The 21,349-nt window shown below is 40.5% G+C and overlaps 1 protein-coding gene across 1 annotated transcript; it reads left to right on the top strand.

The window, feature by feature from the left end:
- The first annotated feature begins 12,083 nt into the window (after positions 1 to 12,083).
- kcnj16a (potassium inwardly rectifying channel subfamily J member 16a) lies at positions 12,084 to 19,260 on the top strand. The gene is made up of 2 exons (XM_056366371.1): positions 12,084 to 12,166; positions 17,489 to 19,260. Exon 2 carries the CDS (start codon positions 17,499 to 17,501, stop codon positions 18,798 to 18,800), a length of 1,302 nt encoding a protein of 433 aa, XP_056222346.1. The 5' UTR covers positions 12,084 to 12,166; positions 17,489 to 17,498; the 3' UTR covers positions 18,801 to 19,260.
- Positions 19,261 to 21,349: the final 2,089 nt, after the last annotated feature.

Here is a 21,349-nt window from a genome sequence, read left to right on the forward strand (position 1 = left end):
AGTTACCAAAAAGAAAAAGCATTTGGTGCAGCTGACTGCAGCTTTAAAACAGAAAGGGAAATCATGAAAAATGGGAACTGCCAAGAACCAAAGTTCAAGAATGACATAAAGGGCAAGCGACTGTAAAATAGCTTGTCTTTACTGTGGTGTACTTTATCGTGCTGCCCTGACAGCTGCCCTGCTTTCCCCACTGTGACCCTCTCTGGTGGCAGTTCGTGGTTTACCCCCGGGTCAAGCCCCGCCGACTCTTGCCAGACCACTGCACACTGGCGAGGGACTAAGTGACAGTGCTGTAGTGGTTTTATCCACTGGGACAGTGGCTGCTACAAGCTACTTTCCACTTCTCATTCTCCTCTTTCCTGCAGCTGAGCATCTCAGTGCCGATCAGTTGTCCAAGTCACATAAATCTCGAGGCCTTTCAGCAAAGTCTTTATTGCTATTCCCTCGAGAGACGTGTATTCACACAGGCACAGTTTCTTGACATTTCCTCATCCTCTGTTCAGTCAAATGACTCAACACCCACTTCAGTGGTTCCAGAATGGGAAGATGTATTCCCTGTATTTCTGTTTTAACTTGACTGGGACTCTCAAGTGCCTGGGTTCACAGAGTTTCTCTTGCTTGTTATCCAGCTGCCTAATGCTTCAAGTCCCACAATACCTCTCATCTTACTGCGCTTCTTGTCAGATCTTCTTCTACCCAACTCTTAATCCTGCCTTTGATGTTGCACTGCTCATTCTCCAGAATAAATAACCATTATCTGTTTCTTATCCCAGCTCCTTCTATTTGTCATCACTGTGGCCATCTGAGAGAGGAAACAATTAGTTATAGCGGACATTATTTGCAATTTCACAATGTGATAATGAAAGGCCTGCATGAGAGGAATGAATGCAGAACCTATCTGCAACTGACAACCAAAGAAGGTATATGTCCTAAAGGTGCTGACTAGACCAAAAAGTAAGTGGAAACGGTGGAAAAACCCAAATGGCTGGAAACACTTACAAGCCATTCTCCTCCACTGTTTCAATCTACAAATAAACTCCAGAGAATTTTCCAAAGCTGTGTAGAAGTGAAAAGAGAAAGAGAAGCGGAGATTGGAGGAAAGAAAAACTGACCTTTAATTTGTCTTTCTCATGCTATGCGCATTTACATTCACATGATGTGCAACCTCCGCTGTGATTTCACAAACGACTGGTGTGATCGCTGCGGAGGTGCACGACAAGTTCTGTGAACCATGGCTACAAGCGGGGCACATACAGGGACAGAAAGACATCATTCATAATGTCATCTCCATTAGGACCTTTACAAAACCTTACCTCCAGCCTGTAGTCACGGTGTTGCATAATATCAATGAAAGTCTGAAAATAGCGCAGGGTGAAGTGGGTTATCCACTGCTGTTTTGTTGCCCAGTGATGAGCTTCTGTGAGCATTCAGATGAAAAGCACCTTATCACTAAGAGCCAGTTTATGCTTCGTCACAACTGGTTTGTAAGACGTATTGTCTGACCACATCTAAAATCCAGCGACTGTTGATCTTACTGTCAATAATGAAAACTGTGGGATAGCAAAACAACAAAAACCTAATACGGTCTCTGTATGTTGATGTCTGGACATTTACGTTCAGCTAAACATTTTTTTGAGGAAGAAAAACCACCATTTAGTACCTTTTTTGAAAAAATAAGGAGCCTTTTGGTGTTTTTTTGGTTATTTATAAAAGATAAAAAGAGTAGTAAAGTCTTTTTGGACATAAACTAGCCAAGTGTTTGCCCCATGTTTCAGACAGGCTAGCTATCTGGTGAAGATAGCTGGAGGAGAGTTGTCCCAATCTGCCAGTTGAGCTTTTAACCACATCATATCATGGTTTCAGAGTCATTATAACTTGAAAAAGATCTGAATACAGCATTTAAAGCTATGAATGATTCATCTTAAGCAGATCTGTGTCAACAGTAGCCTCATTAGTTGGTTGGTTGGTTGGTCAACAGGATTATGCAGAAAAGTACTGAAGCGATTTGCACCAAACTTGGTGGGGGGATGGGGTGTGGGCCAGGGACGAACTCATCACATGTTGGTGCCGATCTGGTTAAAGGGGGCAGATCCAGGAATTTTTTATCACTTTCCTTAACATTGCAATGTATTCGTCAATTGTTTGGATTGTTTGGACTCGGTGGAGCTATGCACTCTTCTGGGTGCCATTTGAACTTTTTTGTCATGATTGAATTTGAGTATCTTAACATAATGGCAAATATACCCTCTAATTATTTCAGTTAAATTGCAATATTCGTCGGAAAAATCTCAATTACATATTTTCTTTACATCATTCTGATACGAAGTTGAACTGGCTAAGAGAATAACATCAGGGCTGCTAGGACTGAAAATCCAAACACCTCCTGTCTGTTTTCAATGACATTTATGTGCCGCAATCACAGTAGTTTTAAAAAACGCATTATTACAGTTGAGTGCTCTGTGTTGAGACTTTGTCCCCTCATGGTCCCCTCAGGTCAGTCATTTCTGAAGTGGTGTTTAATGTACAATGAGAGTCCAGGCTGAGACAACAGTCCTCGCCATGATGAGCTGGGAGCAATGCTTTCTTGGTAGGATTACATTTTTGGCATTAGTGTTTCGTAGTAGAATCTGAGGACAAAACTCGTCTCCATTTTCTCAGTTTTCAGAGTTCAACACCACAAAAGTAAGTGATTGTCTAACACACATGATTGTGCAACTATCTGATGTATTTTCTTATCTTTTTGAGACAACATTTGTGGTTTACTGTTTTTCCTTTCTGAGCTTCAGCTTCAAAATCAGTTTGTGAATGAGCTTCAGGTCTCATTAAGCTTTCTAAACAATGCTGTTTTCCTGACTGTAAACTCTTTGGCAGTGTTAAAGACTATTTTTACCTCAGCACAGAGTTTAAAGTCAAATAGAGCCAAGTCTTTCTTGATGGAGATTGTGGTTGAATTAGGGGCTAAATAAGCAAGCTGTAGTCAAATCATTGAATTTCAACCTCATGCTAAGATCTGAACACTCACCCTGCAAAACGCTGTCAATCTAATTGGAAACTTTGGAGTTGATGTTCAAACCGAACTTGTGTAGCCCGAGACCGCATGACAACGCTTGAAGTCGATGATATTTTTAGTGCAGCTGGAATGAGGTTGTTTCAACAAAAATATTTCCAAGAGATTCTGAGAGCTTGAATGATTTTGTCCAGCACAGACAAAGACATGAAGTTTGGCAGATCAAAGACTGAATGTTAAATCACTGATTGTGTTTCTTGAACTTAAGAAGAAATGACATACTTGTGCAGGAAAGGGAGCAGATACTGTATGTTGCAAGAGAAACACCAACTCAGAACAAATTCAGCAGTGAAGACACAACATGGTGTAGTATCATCTCCTCCTTCCAGCTGCAGCCCTGCCTGACAATATAGTACGAGCTGAGAAACAACAGGCCTTTTTTTATTGAGGTACCTAAGAGGCTGTTTACACTGCCTGTAGAAGAGCCAGTAAACAGCACAAATAGATGAAGGAAATTGTTGTTTTGTCGGTTTCAGACACCTTAATTTTATAGATCCAAACTCTGAGCATGGCACCATAAAAACCAGGTTTATAAACCATTTAATCTGTGATTAAAACCAAATAGGTTAATAGAGATTTTAATCTTTTACGAGTCTGTTTGATCAAATTAATGACTAAATGCAATAATAGCTGCATTATGAGACTTACGCTGGACAGCCGGTGAGCAACGATGATTTCAATGTTTGAGCCGGCAGTCAAACGGGCCCATTAGAACTTTTCTAGGGTATCACGGCTCCATCAAAGAGATACATAAACATGTTGAACTGTTCACCCACTGAGTGCTACCAAATGTTATTAAAATGATATGACTTTACATTAGACATATTATAATTCCAATACATGATCACATGTTGGGTTCTTTAAAATCGTATGGGTGAAAAATATGACAATGGAGAAAGTACACCTCCTACTTCAGGGTTTAATGGTTGTATTATTAACAGATATTTTATCAGTATTTTACCAGGAAGTCAAAGAACCTCTGTTTGTATCTGTATGTGGAAAACCACATGATATTTTGTTCATATTTAGTAATAACAGCCACATTACTATGATACTCACTAAATCAATTCATTCAAATTATATTAAAAGCAACATGATGTTTCTGAGCAGTTACAGCAATAATAACAGACTAATAAGTCATGTCTAATGATTATAACACATATCTTCTAATGGTGCTGTCAACAGGCCCAGGAACCCCCTCAAGGACCCCTGGGGGCCCCACCTTTAGAACAACTGAGTTAACAAATATATTTTTACAGACTGACAGAGCAATTTGCTGCTCAGTCCTGATTAAAATATCAATGTAATATGTGGGAAAGTATAATTGAGAAATTCCAACTGTTATTTACCATCCACCAGTGTTAAAGCCACGTTCAAGTCATTGGACAACTCAAGACGGCAGCTGTTCTAAGGGGGTCATTGTTAAAACAATGTACTCTGGTTTGTGGCTGCAACTAATGATTTTCATTTTCAGTTAATCTGCCGATGAGTTTCAGGATTAATTGATTAGTTGTTTGGATTATCACAGTTTTCTGGAGCCCAGGGTGAAGCCTTCAAATGTTCTTTTTTGATCAAGAGTCTAATACTGCAAAATATGAAGCTTTCAATTATAAAAACAGAGAACCCTTACATTAGAGGAGTGGGAACAGCTCAATTTTATAAAAACAGCTGCCGATTAATTTTCTGTCAATCAACTAATCCACTAATCGTTCCAGCTCCTCTGGCTCCGACCCTGTGATTATCATGGCATGATTTCTTCTTTTATTTAATGAGCAAATGTTTAAAATAATAGAAATGAGAGACAAGACGGAGCTGCAAAGCAGTGAGAGAAGAATAACAATTGAAGATGGAAATCTGCAAAGTTCGCCAAGTGGTCCGGTGTGGTCGAGAGCCAGTATAAAGTAGCCGTTTCCCCTGGTGGTGCTGGGCTAGATTAGCGTCACGTCACAGCCTCATGAGCCGTGACATAAGAATGCTTATGAAACTCACACGTAACAGTTGCTTCTGAATGAAACAGGAGACAGTGAAATTACTGGAACCTCACGGATCCGCGGCCAGCGCGGCGAGCCCCAAATTCCCTCCTGATCGATTTAGCGCTTTCTTTGGTCTGTACATGAGTGTGCGTGTGTGTGTGTGTGTGTGTGTGTGTGTGTGTGTGTGTGTGTATGCTGGTATCTAAGAGCACTGAGATTTAAACAACAGCATTTTGAAATTTCAGCTGTTTCCCATTCAGTGGAGGAACAAGGGCAAACCTAAATCTTCTGTAATCTAAAGAAGGTCTGAACACACATGAATATTCACAGATGAGCGAATCCTGTGCTGCACAGATAAACGGTGGAGGGTAAAGGGAACAAAGACGAAGCTGGTTGTCAATTATACTCAACAAGTAGCCAGCTACAGAGGTTGAGTATGGAACTAATCAAGTCCTGCATTCACTGTAAGGAAAGAAAATGGAAAGACATTGGATCTCGTGCTCGGCATCTCACTGAGGCTAAAGTAGACGAGTGTTCGCAGTCAAACACTTGACTGATGACTGGTTTTCACTGCGTCGGCGGATCTTCGCCTTTTTCCAGAAAAAATTAAGTAATTCCAAAATCTGTTAGAAATCAAACACATCACCTTGTAGTCCATGCCAAACAACACAAGCCAACACCACGATCACTCTAAAGAAAATAGATCTGAATGAATTCAAACAGGCTACTGTTAAGTTACTATTTAAGAATCAATATTACTATATAAAGTGGAACAGATCCTGCATTCAAAACATGTAGCAGTACAATGGACTCAAGAATCCAAAAGTTCAGTCAGAGTTTAGCTTTGTTGGTAGGTCTTATTCTTTAAGGATCCATATTTGACACTTTTCCTGTGTTCTATTTGAAGTGTTATACATTAAAGATATATAAAAACCATCTCAATGTAGTTTTACGTCTCTTCTCTCAGGCTTCTCTCTGGAGCTCTAGTAACACATCGGTGAGCCAATCAGAAGACAGGAGGCTCTGAGCCTCTGATGTATAAGAAATACAGCAGATTTCAGGTAAACACTCAGAGAAACCAAATCCTGCAAGGTTGGGTGGTGGATCCAGGTGGGCGGGACTTGGTGCAAGGCTGAGAGCAGTGGCTGCTTTGTTGTGACATCACAAAGTCACAGAAGTCCTGACAGCTAATTTTTAGGCTCAGTTTCTGAATACAGACTGTGTGCATTTCTCTGTGGACTGAGGCTTTGATACTTTCACAGTATTAATATAGAACCAAGATCTGCTTTATAATCAAACAGCACATGGACATCTACCTTTAGACTATATGGACCTTTAATGTAACCAGCTTTAACCAGCATTAACCAGCTTTGGTAATTCTAATGGTTACAGAAAGTCAGATATTTAGATGCTGATTTATAAGCAACAGTTAAAATACTCACTTCCAAAATGGACGATGGAGATATAATGAAACCCTGATGGCCTGTCAGTGGGCCACATCTGGCCCTAAAACATAAATAGCTGGTCTCCTGATGAAACCAGAACCTTTTACTTGATTTGTCATAGGGTACAGTACTTGCAAGGCTCATAAATATATATATATATATATATATATATATATATATATATATATATACATATATATAACCGTATATGTGATCTCATAACAACTGATAATAAATACCCCAACATGAAGAGAGGCTGTTTTTAGATCTAATAAACTAATTTCTCCTTTTGACCAGAACAGATTCACAGCTTCATTCTTTCACAAATGAAGCAAATATTGTTTATTGTGTGTGTGAAATTACATCTCCAATCTCACAGGAAAAGCAAAAACTCACAAATAGAAATAATCATGTCTGCCCTTAAATCTAAAACCGTTTCATCAGGTTAACAACACTGACCACGTGATCACAATATCCACAGTTCGCCAGCTCTTTCGCTTCAGTTCATGTCTCTGCTGTATAGTCTCCAATAAAGGAATAAAACTTCTACTTTCAGATGCTTGGTTGGTTGTTTGAGAAAATTCCTTCACAAGCATCGCTGATATTTCCCACCTTTGTGTGGAGCACAGCGAGGGGGAGTCACAGGGCACAGCAGCATCCTGTGCTGAAGTGTAGAGCAGATGAAAGGCAGGTGGGTCTATACAAGGTGAAGCAGAGGCAGGATGTACAGTACAGTGCAGAGTCATTATCAGGCAGCTGAACTGCAGTGAACCAAAGCTCAGCAGCTGTTAAACAGCCGACCAGCTTCCTACTGCAAAGCTGTTTGTTTGCTTGTTCTGCCTTTTAGGAGAAGATACACTCTGCCAACCACACAAGCTCGTTAATGCAGGCGTACACACTACATGCATGCAATCTCTCACACACACACATACAGTATACACACACGCTGCACAGATGGTCAATAGATAGACACACGCAAACACAAACATGCTCATGCACACACTGGAAACAAATGTTAGGTTGGGACATGGCTGGATTTACCACCAGGACTTCGGGAGCGGATACCCAGGGCCCCGGCAGAGGGCCCCGGGTAACAGGTGTGGGTATAAACACCTGAACAATGTGCAATTTAGTTACATATTACACACATTTTTCAAATACTAAGAAAACATTATCTTATGGATTAACAGGCACATTTTAATTTATACTGTAAGTGTATACACTGTACATATATTTGGATATTTATACACTGTGAAAAAAGGAGAATAAATCCAAATGCCACTAGCTGAGGATAACATGTCCCGATCAGGGCTGCAAACACATCACTTGTCGTACACTGCAACTTCAAATTGGGACCCAGTGAACTTAAACAAACCCAGGGCTGTCAGGCTTGGTCAAACCAACAATTAAAACAGCTAATGTTGAAACAAAGCCCAATAGAAAATATTGCCTCACAGGAGTCTAATCCACTGTGGTAAATGGACTGAACTTATGTAGCGCTTTTTTAGTCTTATCAACCACTCAAAGCGCTTTACAATACAAGCCACATTCACACACACATTCATACAACGCTTTCTAATACTCATACAGTGCTTCTATCATACATACAGACACTCATACACCGATGGAATAGCCATCAGAGGCAATTTGGGGTTCACTATCTTGCATTGTCTTGCTGGAGGAGCCAGGATCGAACCACCAACCTTCTAATTAGTGAACAACCCGCTGTACCTCCTGAGCCACAGCTCACAAAAACTGCAGGGCATCATGGCGTCCGATTAGCCAATTACCTTAAAAGTAGATTTCCTGGTCATTTCACTGGTAACTGCAGCAACAAGTTGCCCCTTGTGTTTCTTAACAGTGTGGCCTTAATCCAGCTATGGATTGGGCAGGATGAAATGGAACAGACAAGTGTCCACATCATGACATCACTTTAAACACATTTCAGATGTAGATATTTAAGCCATGAACAAAAACAAATGTAATATGAAAATGACTCAATAATTTTTATTTAACTTCTACAAAAGTATGTGCAAAATTCAAGCTCATGCTAAATATATTTTTGTCGAGACGGCCATGCCTCACAAGAAAAATAAAGATTCACTTACAAAACATTGAAAAAGAAAATGATGGCTACCTCAGTTCACCTTTTCCATGATGTAACCTGTCTGTCTGTTAAAATCCTGGCTGATCTTTTGTTATTTAAAAACGTCTTCCTTTTTTCTTGAAACTTTGGAAGAAGCTCTGCTTAAAAAGCGGCCAGTGTCTGCATTTCACACCCCGAAATCTTTCTGGCCTCTTTAATTTTGTGCCTTGGCTTCGTGCTGGAACGTTTGATCAGAGCTCTGTGTACAACACTGTGCTCATGTATTTTTGTGGATCATTTTTATTGGGAACAAATTATTTCTTTTTCCTGGAAATGAGGTGATTTGTTATGGGTCCACTTTTTGCTGAGACCCCCATTATTAACCCACCAACTGTGTTAACATTTGCATGCACACAGACACACACGTGGACACACGGACACACATACACTCACTAAAAATTAGTTAACGTTTAAAAAATGCAGTCAGGTTCATAAACATAAAACCTGGCGTTGGTTCACAGACATACTCTTAGACACCCAGAGGAATTTACTGTGAGGACGCCCCACTGTGCTACGGCTACAGAAATAAAACCATTGAATCATTTCATATGCTTTGCCCTCTTAGTCTGCAGATTTTACAAAGGTGTCAAATCGCTTACATTACTTTGTTTTCCTGCACAGAGGCCAGCGAGCAGTTGGTGCTGTCACAGCAAAATATTTGAAGGAGAAGTTTCACGACTCAAACGCTAAACACACCTGGCGGCTGGTGGTTAGCCACACTAGCACCGAGGCTACAAGAGACTCTGATATTGGTGAATGTTAAGTCCAACACTCCGGTGTAGAGTGTTAGCAGCTATGAAATCTGGTACAGACATTATGATTGCCACAGGTTGAACCTTAATAACTCCAGTGATAACACTAAAATAACCTACTGTTACTAACAGGCAGATGCACACTGTTAGGGGAGGCAAACCAGGCAAATGTTTGGGGACCCCCAAGGAGAAAAGCCCCGCCCCCCTTCATATTGGCACATTTCCTAATGACAACTATAACCACCCTTGAACCTCCCATAAAGACACTACAGTGCACTGCTGCTGGCCCAAAGCCCTTACATGGGCCCCCTGATGATGTGTGCAGTAGGTGGCATTTACCCATTGTCTGCATGTGAGGTGTTTAGGGAACGTCTGTAAAATGTACCATCTACTGATATTCTACATGTGAGGTGTTTAGGGGACATCTGTAAATCTTATAGCATTTACCAATGGTGAGGATTCCAGGGCTTTCATCATCTCCTTTACCTGGGGCCCCCCAGAGTCCACGATCGCCACTGCTAGCAGGCCTCTATCTGCTGTAACCCTCAGGCCAGACATGGATCTAAGACTAGCTAAGTCGTATCTCTGTTTTTAGCCACATTAGCAGTGTCATTCTAGAAATAGCGACGTTGGTACGTCGTTTTTTTTATCCACCACTTTGGTTCAGACAAAAATAATTCATCTTGATACTAAACCAACATTAAATCCTTCCTCTGCTTAAATATCTACATTTTCACTTTCAGATAAAACCATCTGCAGTGACAAAGCTGCAAATTTTTTTCTTTGAATGTGAACCCATCTGCAGCTCTTATAGATCCATTCACCAGCTCAGATGACAGCTATAGTTAAGGCACATAACACCCTTACACAACACTGTTCAGTAGCAATTTGCTCTGTCCTCTTCACAATATTCATACAATAAACATTAACACCAGTAGGATGGAAAAGTCACGTTGACCTGACAGCAGTCTCCCATTTCCATCGTCCCAGATCTGTTTGTAGGGGCTTAAGAAAGACAGCCCGTGTTATCACAATATGTAAGAGCTGTGAGCCCTGTCTCCACACAAGGCACAGGCTGGCAGTCAATAGATTTTCATGTTTGAAACCTGAGTTCAGCTCTTTGCTCAAGACAATGAGTAGAGTTCGGTTGCACGGCAGATATGAAGCGAGAGAGGCAGAGATATTTGAGTTGAGCTCTCTAAGGAGTTTGAGGCTGGGATTAAGGGATTTTCAGCCCAGTCTTACAAAAAGAGAGGCACAATGGAGGGACAGTGTTCACCAATTTGTAATCTGCTGTAGTGAATTAAGTGTGAGATAAAGCTGTACAGAGGTGGTCAAATTTATATACTGCAACAGCTATTTTCACTTGTTTTTATGTGTTGTCATGCACAGGTGAAGATAAGGATTTGACACTTGGCTAAAGATGACGTGAAGTAAAACAATGTCACATCTCAAACTCTTCATTGACAAGGAACTGCCCAACCCTACCTTTTCTCTCCTAATACAAAAACTAAGCCCTATGTGGCATGTGAATAGCGGCTGCAGAACATCTTGGTTTTTATTTTAGTGCACACATTCACGGTTAAACAGTGTTATTTAGAGATCTCACCTATTTTTAACATGTCATGTTCGGTTCCCAGCAAAAATAGACCTGTAGATGTCACGTTGACATCAGACCAGCAACATTACATCAAACTGACACCTTTTTCACTATAGCTGTCCATGTCTAGGCTGAATCTAAATATGGCAAAGTTAAAATGAGGTGAGGGCTGCAATCAATATTCATTTTCATTATTAATTAATCTGGGGCTTAATTTATCAATGAGATTATCAATTGTCAGTCAATAACTAGTGACAAATGCCCCTCATAGTTTCTTAAAGCTCAAGCTGATGTCTTCAGTCTGTTTGTTTTGTGAAATTTAAATGCTAGAAATAATCTTTTTTTTGGCAATTCGTACATGATCAAACTAGTTATTGTTTTTCTGTTGATTGACTAATTGTTTTAGCAGGATTTAATGTGGATCGAAGGGTCTGGCTGATACCCAAATCAGTATCAACACTGATAGCAATCCAGTGAATCAAATCTATGCATCAGTAAGGCCTGTGCCGATATTAATATAACAGTATTGAATATTGTGATATTTCACACCATGTACGATATTTTCCATAATATTATATAGATTTGTTTTTTTTTGTAGTTTTGCAGAGTCTGTGCAATGGATCAGTATAATCAGTTAATGGATCAGTATTGGCCAAAATAAACCAGATCTTTTCTTTACTACACTCTACTGTCTTTTATCCACCTCAGCCTGTTGGTGCTGCAGAGCTGCTCTCGTTCTCAGCAGCCTCCAGTGCAGCATTTCACCTCATATGAAGTGAATGAACTTAATGAATGATCCTCAGTATTTGGATCAAGAAGCTTGTGAAAAATAAGGTGTGACAAATTCAGCAGGCTACAGGTATGACCCCTTTGTTTTATGTCATACACCAAACAGGTGTATATGACTGAACTATATAAGTTTATATACCAACTCCTATATGACACCTGCATGTACTGCATGCATACACACAAACACACACATCCAGAAACACAAATGCTCACCTGTGTGTGTGGCACCGTGTGATGCTGAAGGGAGGTGTTAACCTTTAGTTTCTGCAGTGACAGAGTGGGTTGGCTCATTCCAGCAGGTGAATGTTGAGCTGCTATTCAGCCCCTCGGAGATACTCTCAACCCAGGTACTGACATTCCTGCAGCAGCTTCAGCTTTTATTTTTTACACTAAGGTAGGAACTGAGCTATGAAATCTCTTGTTTTTGTTATGCATTTGCACATTTAAGAAAAGAAATTTCAAGGTCATGTTAAATGTCAAATCTGGAGACAGATGAGAGGAATATATAAAGGTGCTTTTTTGGTCTTATACAAGAATTTAGATAGTAAAGAATGCTGCTTATTTTATATTTCACTCAGATTTAATTCTCTGGAAAATGTTCATGTTCTTCTTTAAAAAAAACTTTTAAAACTAATGCACCAGCAAATTAATAAACCTCTTTATTCCTCTATAAAATTAGACATTGCTTGTTGTTTGAATGTGTCACTGAGTTGAAAAATAATCTGAGGCAACAGGTGAGTAAAGGTGGTGGACAGCAGAACAATCAGTAATCTGATCTACAGTATTAAGAGCACAAATACAAAGCCTGCAAGGTTAAAAAAAAACAAAAAAAAACAGAAAAACAAGATGTAGTCAAGGTGCTAAGAAATGTCTGCGATTATGTTTCACAATGAAATTTGAACAAAGTTAGAACCATGAGAAAGGAAAGCTTAATATTGGACGTACTGTAAACAACATTCTTAAAAATACTCTGAATTAAAAAGAGAAAAAAGAGGGGTGTTTACAAAGGAGAGCATGGTGTCGGTGTGTGAGGTGGCATCACTGCTGACACAACAGGACTGACTGTTTCATAAATACACATCTATTGATCTTTTAAACAGTGAATCAGGGAAGTATGGAGATTCTGAAGGTCACGTTGGTCCTCAAGAGAAACCCATACAGGACGACATTAAACAGTTACAGAGCCAACCAATGACTCATTTAAATTCAGTGTCACAACACTATAAAATCAAACACGAACCCCTGAACAGAGAGAGCGAAGTAAAGAGAAACCTACGATAAAGGTTAAATCTGGCGTCCGGTTTCAAGTGCTTCCTCTGTAAAAAAGCAATGTTAAGCTATTTCTGATTAAGCAAAACAAAACCAAACGTGTGCTCTGGTTCACTTGGTACTTTGAAGGTTGGATAAATCATTAACTTTCAGGAAGAGACTGCTTAAATGTAAGACGCAACCTCCTGACTTGATACCTGAAGTCTCTGCACTCTGGTCTTTTAGAACTCAGCCCACCGGGCGTTTGGAGAACTTCCAGCAACAGATCTGACACTTGTTTCTGGGTTCGTTTCACAAGCGATTGTGAGGCTGAGTGAGTCGTTAAGGTTGGAAATATTTGGTGGCGCTGAAGTTTTGAAGGTCATTAGAGGTGGCAGAAAGCCTCAGGGCAGAGCTACGGCTATCCATCCGTGTACACGGTTCTGTTCCAGTGAACCACAGATGGGTGGCACAATGCAATTTGCAGTAAGTGAGCATGTAATAGAGTTGTAAGTGCCCCAAGCAGCAGAGGAAACAAGCCAATTGCCCAAGTTGTTTCCAGAGTTCATCCCTCGATTCCCATTGTCAGCAGTGGATGACAGACCTTTAGTCTAACTTTAGAACACAAAAAGACACTGTTGATGTTGTCTTATAAAAACAAAAATGACACAAACCTCAAAAATATAAAGTATCACAGCTTTGTTCACAGAGAGTGCAGTGGAAACTTCCTACCAAAGGTCAGCATGTGTTCTGGTTGTATTTGGTTTGTGTGCTGTCTTGTTTTGTACACAGAGCTGCTTGTTTCAGGCTCCACAAGTGAGTGGAGTCAGTGTGGAGAAAACAGCTCAACCTAGTGGGTCGGCACAACACAGGGAACTATCAGGGCTGTCTGAACCGTACTGCTGTAGATGAAACCACTTGATATAGTGGGAATATAAAAGACTTCCTTATTAGCTCTTTTTATTTGTTTAGCATCATGACTGTCTATCATTTCCTGGAAAAATAAAAGAATATATATTACAATAGTATACAATATATTAAGTCGGCTGCATGTGGTGGAAATTCCTCCTCATTGTCTTGAACCATTTAAAAGACATTCAGTTCTGATTAAAAACTCTTCTCATGGCCCTATTCTCCAGATGCTATTATGGTCAAATTCACTCCGACAACAGTTACATCACGTTAAAAAATGCTGAATTAATCGTGGATTAATTGTGTGTGTTGAAGTTGAGTTTATCAGCCAACCACATGAAACAAGATGAGAGTATCTTACTTTAACTTTTCTGTCTGTATCAATATGCTGTGAAGGGCTCAGACTTAAGTTCTCATTTATTTCACTTTCTTCGTTACAGTGACATAGTCTTCAAGGACGGCCTGAGCATTTGTCTTTATTATGTCATTATTATCATGTTAATCCAGACTGCAGTGCAGAAAGATAAAATTACATCCGTCTGCACAGAAGAACTACTACATGAACAGTAGCTCTATCACAATATTGTGAACTATGATATTCTCAATTTTGCATTTTATTTGATTATATTGCAACTACATCAGTAAAATTTCAAAGATGTATCTATTTTATATTATATCCTCTGGGAAGATGAATGTTTGTAGAAATTTCATGACAGTCCATCCGATAGTTGTTGAGTCTGGACCAAAGTGGTGGAACGACAAGCCAACCCAACATCGCCATCTTTAGAGCCACAAATGAGGCCAAAAATGACCTCAGTATTTGATCGATAATGAAATTCGTTGCAGAGATTGAAATTTACAGAACCATTCAAAGTCAAAGCAGCAGGAAAAAGCAGCAATGACTTAAAGTGACCTTTTGGGTAACCTGGATGTTGCTGCTGAGGAAGTACAGATGACTGCATGTCTTTGTACTTTCAATTCTCCTGGTAAATGATATGCTGGAGATTTGATTTCAGCCTGATAACCCACGAATGCTACAGTAACTCAGCTTCTCTTGGTTTTCCAGTAGGGTGCCATATCAGGGTATTTAGGAAGGGATTATGGGAAGCTAATAGGACGTTATTTCTATGACCTCATGGAGTGAGTTCCATACTCTGGCATTGGGGCCGTTCGCTGTAGCCAGGAGAAAGTGGAGTCTGTGACTGGAGCCCAGTTCACTCAGTCAGATAGCGGTGATTCAAACCCCATTTGTTTTGGGCGTAGAGGATGCTCTCAGTGGTTTGGCTGTGATTGATCCTTCCTCTGCCCGTGATCGCACCATGACACTATTCCAGTTTCCACATTCATTTTTCCCCTGCTAACTTAGACCAGTTCAGTCCTGTGGCGCTTCCTTTATTGGCCCTCTGACAGTTCTTTGACCTCCACCCACACAAAAAAAGATCTTGGGCCATTGCTTTGGACAGCAGCAAACCTTTGCATGGAAAGATTATTCTATGTTTACAGATAGTTTAATGTTACTGGGGCAAAAGACATCCTACTGTGGCCCAACAAAGGACCGCCAGCTACTAAACTGATTTTTTGAGGCAGAATTAAAAGAAAATTAGAAATCTTTATTAATTCTTAAGAATTCTTAATCTTAATTTACAAAATGTTAGCCGTTTTAATTAACTAATGCATAAGTCCGACACTGATAAAACCATAGAAAATTGACCTTTAATGTGCCACTACAGCCACTGCACATGAAAGATTTGTAGAGGGATATTTCTAACACAGCATCTTCGGTGCTCTTGGTTTATTATAAAAGGAAAAAAAATCAGTGGCATACAGTGGCACATCAGCAACAGAAGGGTTTTGTATCTCCAGGCAACTGCCCCATCGTGATTAAATGTATCGACACAGTACAAAGCGACAGGAAAAAGAGAATCATACATGGTAAACATTCCCAGATTTCTATCTTAAAAATAGACCTCGAGAGCAATCAAAGCATAGACAAAAAACTAAATGGGAGACAAAATATGAAAGAAAACATGTGAATGAAATTATGAGTATAACCCATAACGGAAAAAAGCAAATAAAAAAATAACTTTTTCCCCTGTCATTGATTTTTTTCTTTGGTCCTGTCTTACTGTTCTTGTTGTCAACAAAGTGCAACTCATTGTGTATTTATATTACATGCAACAGCAGGGAGAGCAAGAGGTTGGAGATTTCCAGTGATCTGCCAATGTTTTTGATACATGGAAGACTCTACTGTTAATTGTTTCCTCCAATAATAGTGGCTGGAAAAAAAAAGAAGGAAAATGGGCAAGACTGGTTTAGGTGGATGTCTGTTTTTTGTATCAGAGCAACAGGGAAAGCCCTTTGGGAGTCTTATGAGTGATCTGTGTAGAAGGTGCAGCATCAAAACATTACGTAATTAAACAAATTACTGTTTGCGGTACATATATTTTCTCATATATCAGGGCTCATTTAAATTCTGCTTGTTTTGTCCTTTTCCAACTATGGAAACATGTGCACTTATTTGTCAATTAGCAGTAGAGTCAATAAAACAGAGCTGTAACTCACATACTGCCTGTAGTCAATATATGCATTTCGTTCTGTGAAATCACTTGTTGCATAAAACAGCACATCTTATATCTTAGTCTTCAGGCATATGGAATAGAAGAAAACATGAAATGATTATTTCTAAAATGCGCCTAAAATTGTTGAAGAAACCCAATTGCAGCCACCACATAATCTGGATTTCTGTGTTTGATTTGTGTTGCAAATGTGGACTTCTGCATTCTCATGTGGGTCAGAGATCAGACAGCTTTCAGTAGCTGTTTGGTCTCGTTGGCAGAGTTGCCTGTCTGCTCCTGCTGCCATGACCTGCACTGCTCTAATGACCTTCTCTCAGGCAAAGTTTTGGGTCAGTTGAACTGCAAAACAACAAACTGCAAAGCTCTCAGTCCAAACTGACAAATGTTAGAAAGTTGTTGATTTGGAACTCTCATCAGGGTTGGTTTACACCTGTGTTAAAAGGCGAATGCAGTTAATTGCAATTACTTACACAACAGGATAGGTCCCACATAACTGGACTGGTGTCTAAGATTTAAAACCACATCTAGCCATCCAAAACAGTCTCCGAAAAGTAGAATAGAGAGAACATCTCAAAATCCACAGTTACGGTTAGGGTCCTGTCTTCCATTAATGTGGTTCCATCTTCCGGTATCAATGTTTGTATTGCGGGTCTTGATCTCAGTTTCAGAATCATTACACCCCTAATTTTCATGGTTCCATTGTAATGGAATGTTTCTGAAATAATAGTATCTGCCACGAAACAGAGCAATGTGAGAGATGACTGAGTAATTGCTGGTCTGCACCAGTTGTTTTGTCACTGTTATTTAAAGCGAACTTTCAACTTTGGCGCCACTTCATCGTAGAATCAAACATTAACACTGTGAGAGAAAGCAATGTTGTCTACAATTAAAAAATTTTACACAGTGGCTTTAACGTCATGGCAAAAAATCTATGTGTTGACATTCTGATGAATAAATATTGTTCACTATCTTCCCTACAGATTCTGGAAGATGCATAAACAATATAAATGTGTGAGCCCTACCGATGACGTCAGTGTGAAGACTGAAAATGGACATCAACGTAAGAAATATCGCTACGTACGTAAAGAGGGCAACTGTGACATTGTGTTCCGCCATGTTCCAGAGGAGTGGCTGCTGTTTGTAACAGATATCTTCACCACCTTGGTTGAGATCAGATGGAGGGTGATGTTCCTGATCTTTGCCCTCTCTTACATCCTGTCTTGGCTCTTCTTTGGCATCCTCTTCTGGGTCATCGCTCTCGCTCACGGTGACATCAAAGATGAAACAACCAACCCCTGTGTGTACGAAGTCCGCAGCTTCACAGCTGCTTTCCTCTTCTCGCTCGAAACTCAGACCACCATCGGCTATGGCTTCAGAGGAATGTCCGAGAACTGCATGATTGCCATCATCATCGTCACTATACAAGATGTTATCAGCTGCTTCATCGACACCTTCGTCATTGGAATTGTTGTCGCCAAAATGGCCTCAGCCAGAAAAAGAGCACAGACGGTGGGCTTCAGCAACTGTGCTGTCATTAATCTTCGCGATAGTTACCTGTGTCTTTCCTGGAGAGTCGGGGACTTCCGCAGACACCACCTGGTGGAGGGGACGGCTTGTGCTCAGATAGTCCGCTCCACGATGCATGCCACAGGGAAAGTGGACATAACCTATGAAGACCTGGTCATCCAACAGAGGGACATCACCCTGGTCACACCCACCACCATCTTCCATAGGATTGAGCCAGGTAGTCCACTGTACAAGATGAGTTTGATAGATCTGCGTAAAGCAGACTTTGAGCTGGTGGTTTCGTTTACCTACACAGACGACTCCACAGGTATGCTGCATCAGACCCGTACTTCATACACTCCAGCGGAAATCCTCTGGGGTCAGCTCTTCCAGGAGATGATCAGGGTCAGCAGGAGGCACTACAGGGTGGATTACAACTTGTTCAATCACACTGCTAAGGTGCTGGTGCCTGAGGTCAGCGCTGAGGAGTATGAACACAAGAAGCAGCTGCGGCCCTCTCCTCGCCATTCTCCACGACATTCACCCAGATCTTCCCCACGGCCTTCACCCAGATCTTCCCCACGGCCCTCACCCAGATCTTCTCCACGGCCCTCTCCAAGGTCACAACGGCAGAATCATCAAGAAAACCTTTTGAAACCTCCAACGGTAACAGTGGAACTTGTGAGCGACAGCCACCCTGAACCAACTGATTCAACATCTCAAGAAGAGAGTCAACATCAAGACACTTTGACTCTGCCACATGACCTCACAAGTACAGAAGTATAAAGCAGAACCATATTTGCAGTGGCTATTCTGAAATACATTGTGCTAATTTTCCATTTTTTCAAAGAAACCATTGTTATGCAATAAAAAAAAATCCAGAACAGTTAGTAAATAGATCTTATGTTGAGATTTTTGTCAACTGTTTTTATATTCTTTATAATGTGTGAAAAGAAAATATGAGCAGGCCAAAACTTAAGAGTGTGTATGTTACTTATTTAAAAAGGTCAGATGTTTTAATGTAAAGTTTAAAGTCAAATCTCTGTTCATAGTAAATAACCAGAAGTCATAGAGGCGATGACAGTAATGTCCCTCATGAGTGAAGTCATCAAAGTTTATATGAAACACATGGAAAATGTTAAGCTTACTTCATGTTTGTGGTGGAGGAATCACATTTATTTAGTACCAAGAAGTCAAGATCTTCAAAAACCAGTTCAAATATTTTACATCCTGATCTGCTGCAACAGACCGACCAAATGTGTTTCTAATTTTGTTGTTATAGTATCATTAAGCAGATTTTATAAGATTAAAACAATATTGCTTATAAGACAATACCAGTGTCAGTAAAGTGATGTTCTGGTTTGCGTTTTCACTTCCTGTAATAATCATGATCCATCTCAGACAGATGTCTGAGATGGATCATGGTTCTTGTCTGAGAACAAAAGCTCTGATGGGGAAGGTCACTTTGATGTCAAGTAACCAGACAGACAAAAGTAAGCAGACGCTGCTTTGTAACATGCTGCTCTGCTGCTCTCTGTGTAATCCTATTACAAACATGTATTCTTTTTATCATATATCCACAATAGATCAGGTCAAAGCTCATGATGTTATTCAGGCACGAGATCATGACAGTGTTGATTTAATGTGATTTTTATCTGTCCATCAATTAACTCGGCAGCTGGAGTTTGAAGTTCACTCGGCTCCTGACCCTGTTACAGACTGCAGCCGGTCCCCCTGACACAAACCTCATAATGCTGTTTTCAGCGGGGGTGGGGATTGTCATACCAAACACACCATGAACACACTGTGACCTTGTGTTGTCACTGCACAAGTGGTTATCCATAGTACAGCATGGAGAGGTGAAGATGCTTACGTTAATGATGTGCCTTCACCTGCAGCTCAATATGTAACAGTATACCCACCCCTTTTCCAAGCTGTTAAACATGGGGGCGGAAATGTTCTGCTTTGGGATTGTGTGGCAGCCAGTGAGACAGGAAACTCTGCACAGACAGAGGGAAGAATGGATTCCACTAGATATAAGAAAATTGTGGAGGCAAGTCAGTCAAGAAAGTGAAACTTTAAAGTGGCTGGCTTCTACAACAGGATAATGATCCAAAGCAAACCTTAAAATCCACCATGAACTACTTCAAGAAACAAAGCTGAAGCCTTTGGAACAGCCCCCTTCCCCCACCCCCTGACCTGAACATCACTGAAAGTCTGTGGGTTGATCTGAATCCACCCAACATGAAGTGATCTGAAGGGTGTGTGAAAGTTAAGCAAGCAAGAATAGAAAGACTCTTAGCCACAATAAAAGCTGTGATATCTACCAAAGGCAATAAGGCCTCCAACCTAAACGACCGTATAAGTCATTTGTTTCTACCCTTGGATACAACCCATAGGAGTGTACTAGTAGCAGACGTACTGGGCCTTTGTTTTCATGGTCACAAGAATAAACGCAGTTAAGATTGTGGAACAGCTATGGATAAAAGAAACAATCACCCCCCATCCCCCCAACCCTTTCCTACAGTGTAGGAAAACCTACAGTAGCCTCCAGGTAATGTAACCGTAGAAAATGAAAAAGGCCTTCTCCAGAGCCAGTGCTTGGTTTGTGCGTCCTGGGCTACTGTTGAAACATGGAGGTGCAACATGGCGGGCTTTGGGGAAAAGGCCAGTCTCCCTATTTAGATATGATATATCATTCTAAGCTGATCAAAAAACAATGATTCTTAGTTTCAGGTGATTATACACTAATGAAAACATCATTATGAACAGCATGAAGTAGATGTCTCTAAAACTTACACACTGGTGCTTTAACACAGCTCCACCACAGCTGCAGGAAAAGAGAGCTTAACCATCATATGGCTGATACACAACAGCGTTGACTACAGCTTCCTCTCTGGTCACCAGCACAGCGACACATGTCGAGCCATCACAATTTAGAGTGAGGAAACCTTTTTAGGTTTCCTGCAGTCTGCCTGGCAACCAAGCAGGACTGCAGAAATGCAGGTCAGCGTGGTGGTCCCCTTTAATTGATACAACATGATTAATGCAGGCTCTACCAGGCCTGTGGAAAAACTACTGAACTGTCCACAGAGCTGTTTAAGTTTACTAGCTGTTTAAGTTTATTAGTTTTTTGGGGCAGAAAAGAAAGGAAGATGTTTTTATGGTATAGGAGCCCAACAGTTTCCATGTCAGCTAATAGGCTACTAAATTCATCAGTTGACCCACTAGCCTGTCTCATTTTCAGCATCTAGTTATTAATTTTCCAGGAAGGCCAAGAGGTCTGACCCCAAAGAGTTGGAACATTTCTTAAGTCCATGTGATAGTGGAAAGAC

Source organism: Seriola aureovittata, chromosome 21 (assembly GCF_021018895.1).
Source record: "Seriola aureovittata isolate HTS-2021-v1 ecotype China chromosome 21, ASM2101889v1, whole genome shotgun sequence".
Lineage (NCBI taxonomy): Eukaryota > Metazoa > Chordata > Actinopteri > Carangiformes > Carangidae > Seriola > Seriola aureovittata.

What these genes read in the sequence shown, in the direction of transcription:
- kcnj16a (XM_056366371.1), top strand. Translation starts at nt 17,499, where the DNA reads ATGCATAAACAATATAAATGTGTGAGCCCTACCGATGACGTCAGTGTG.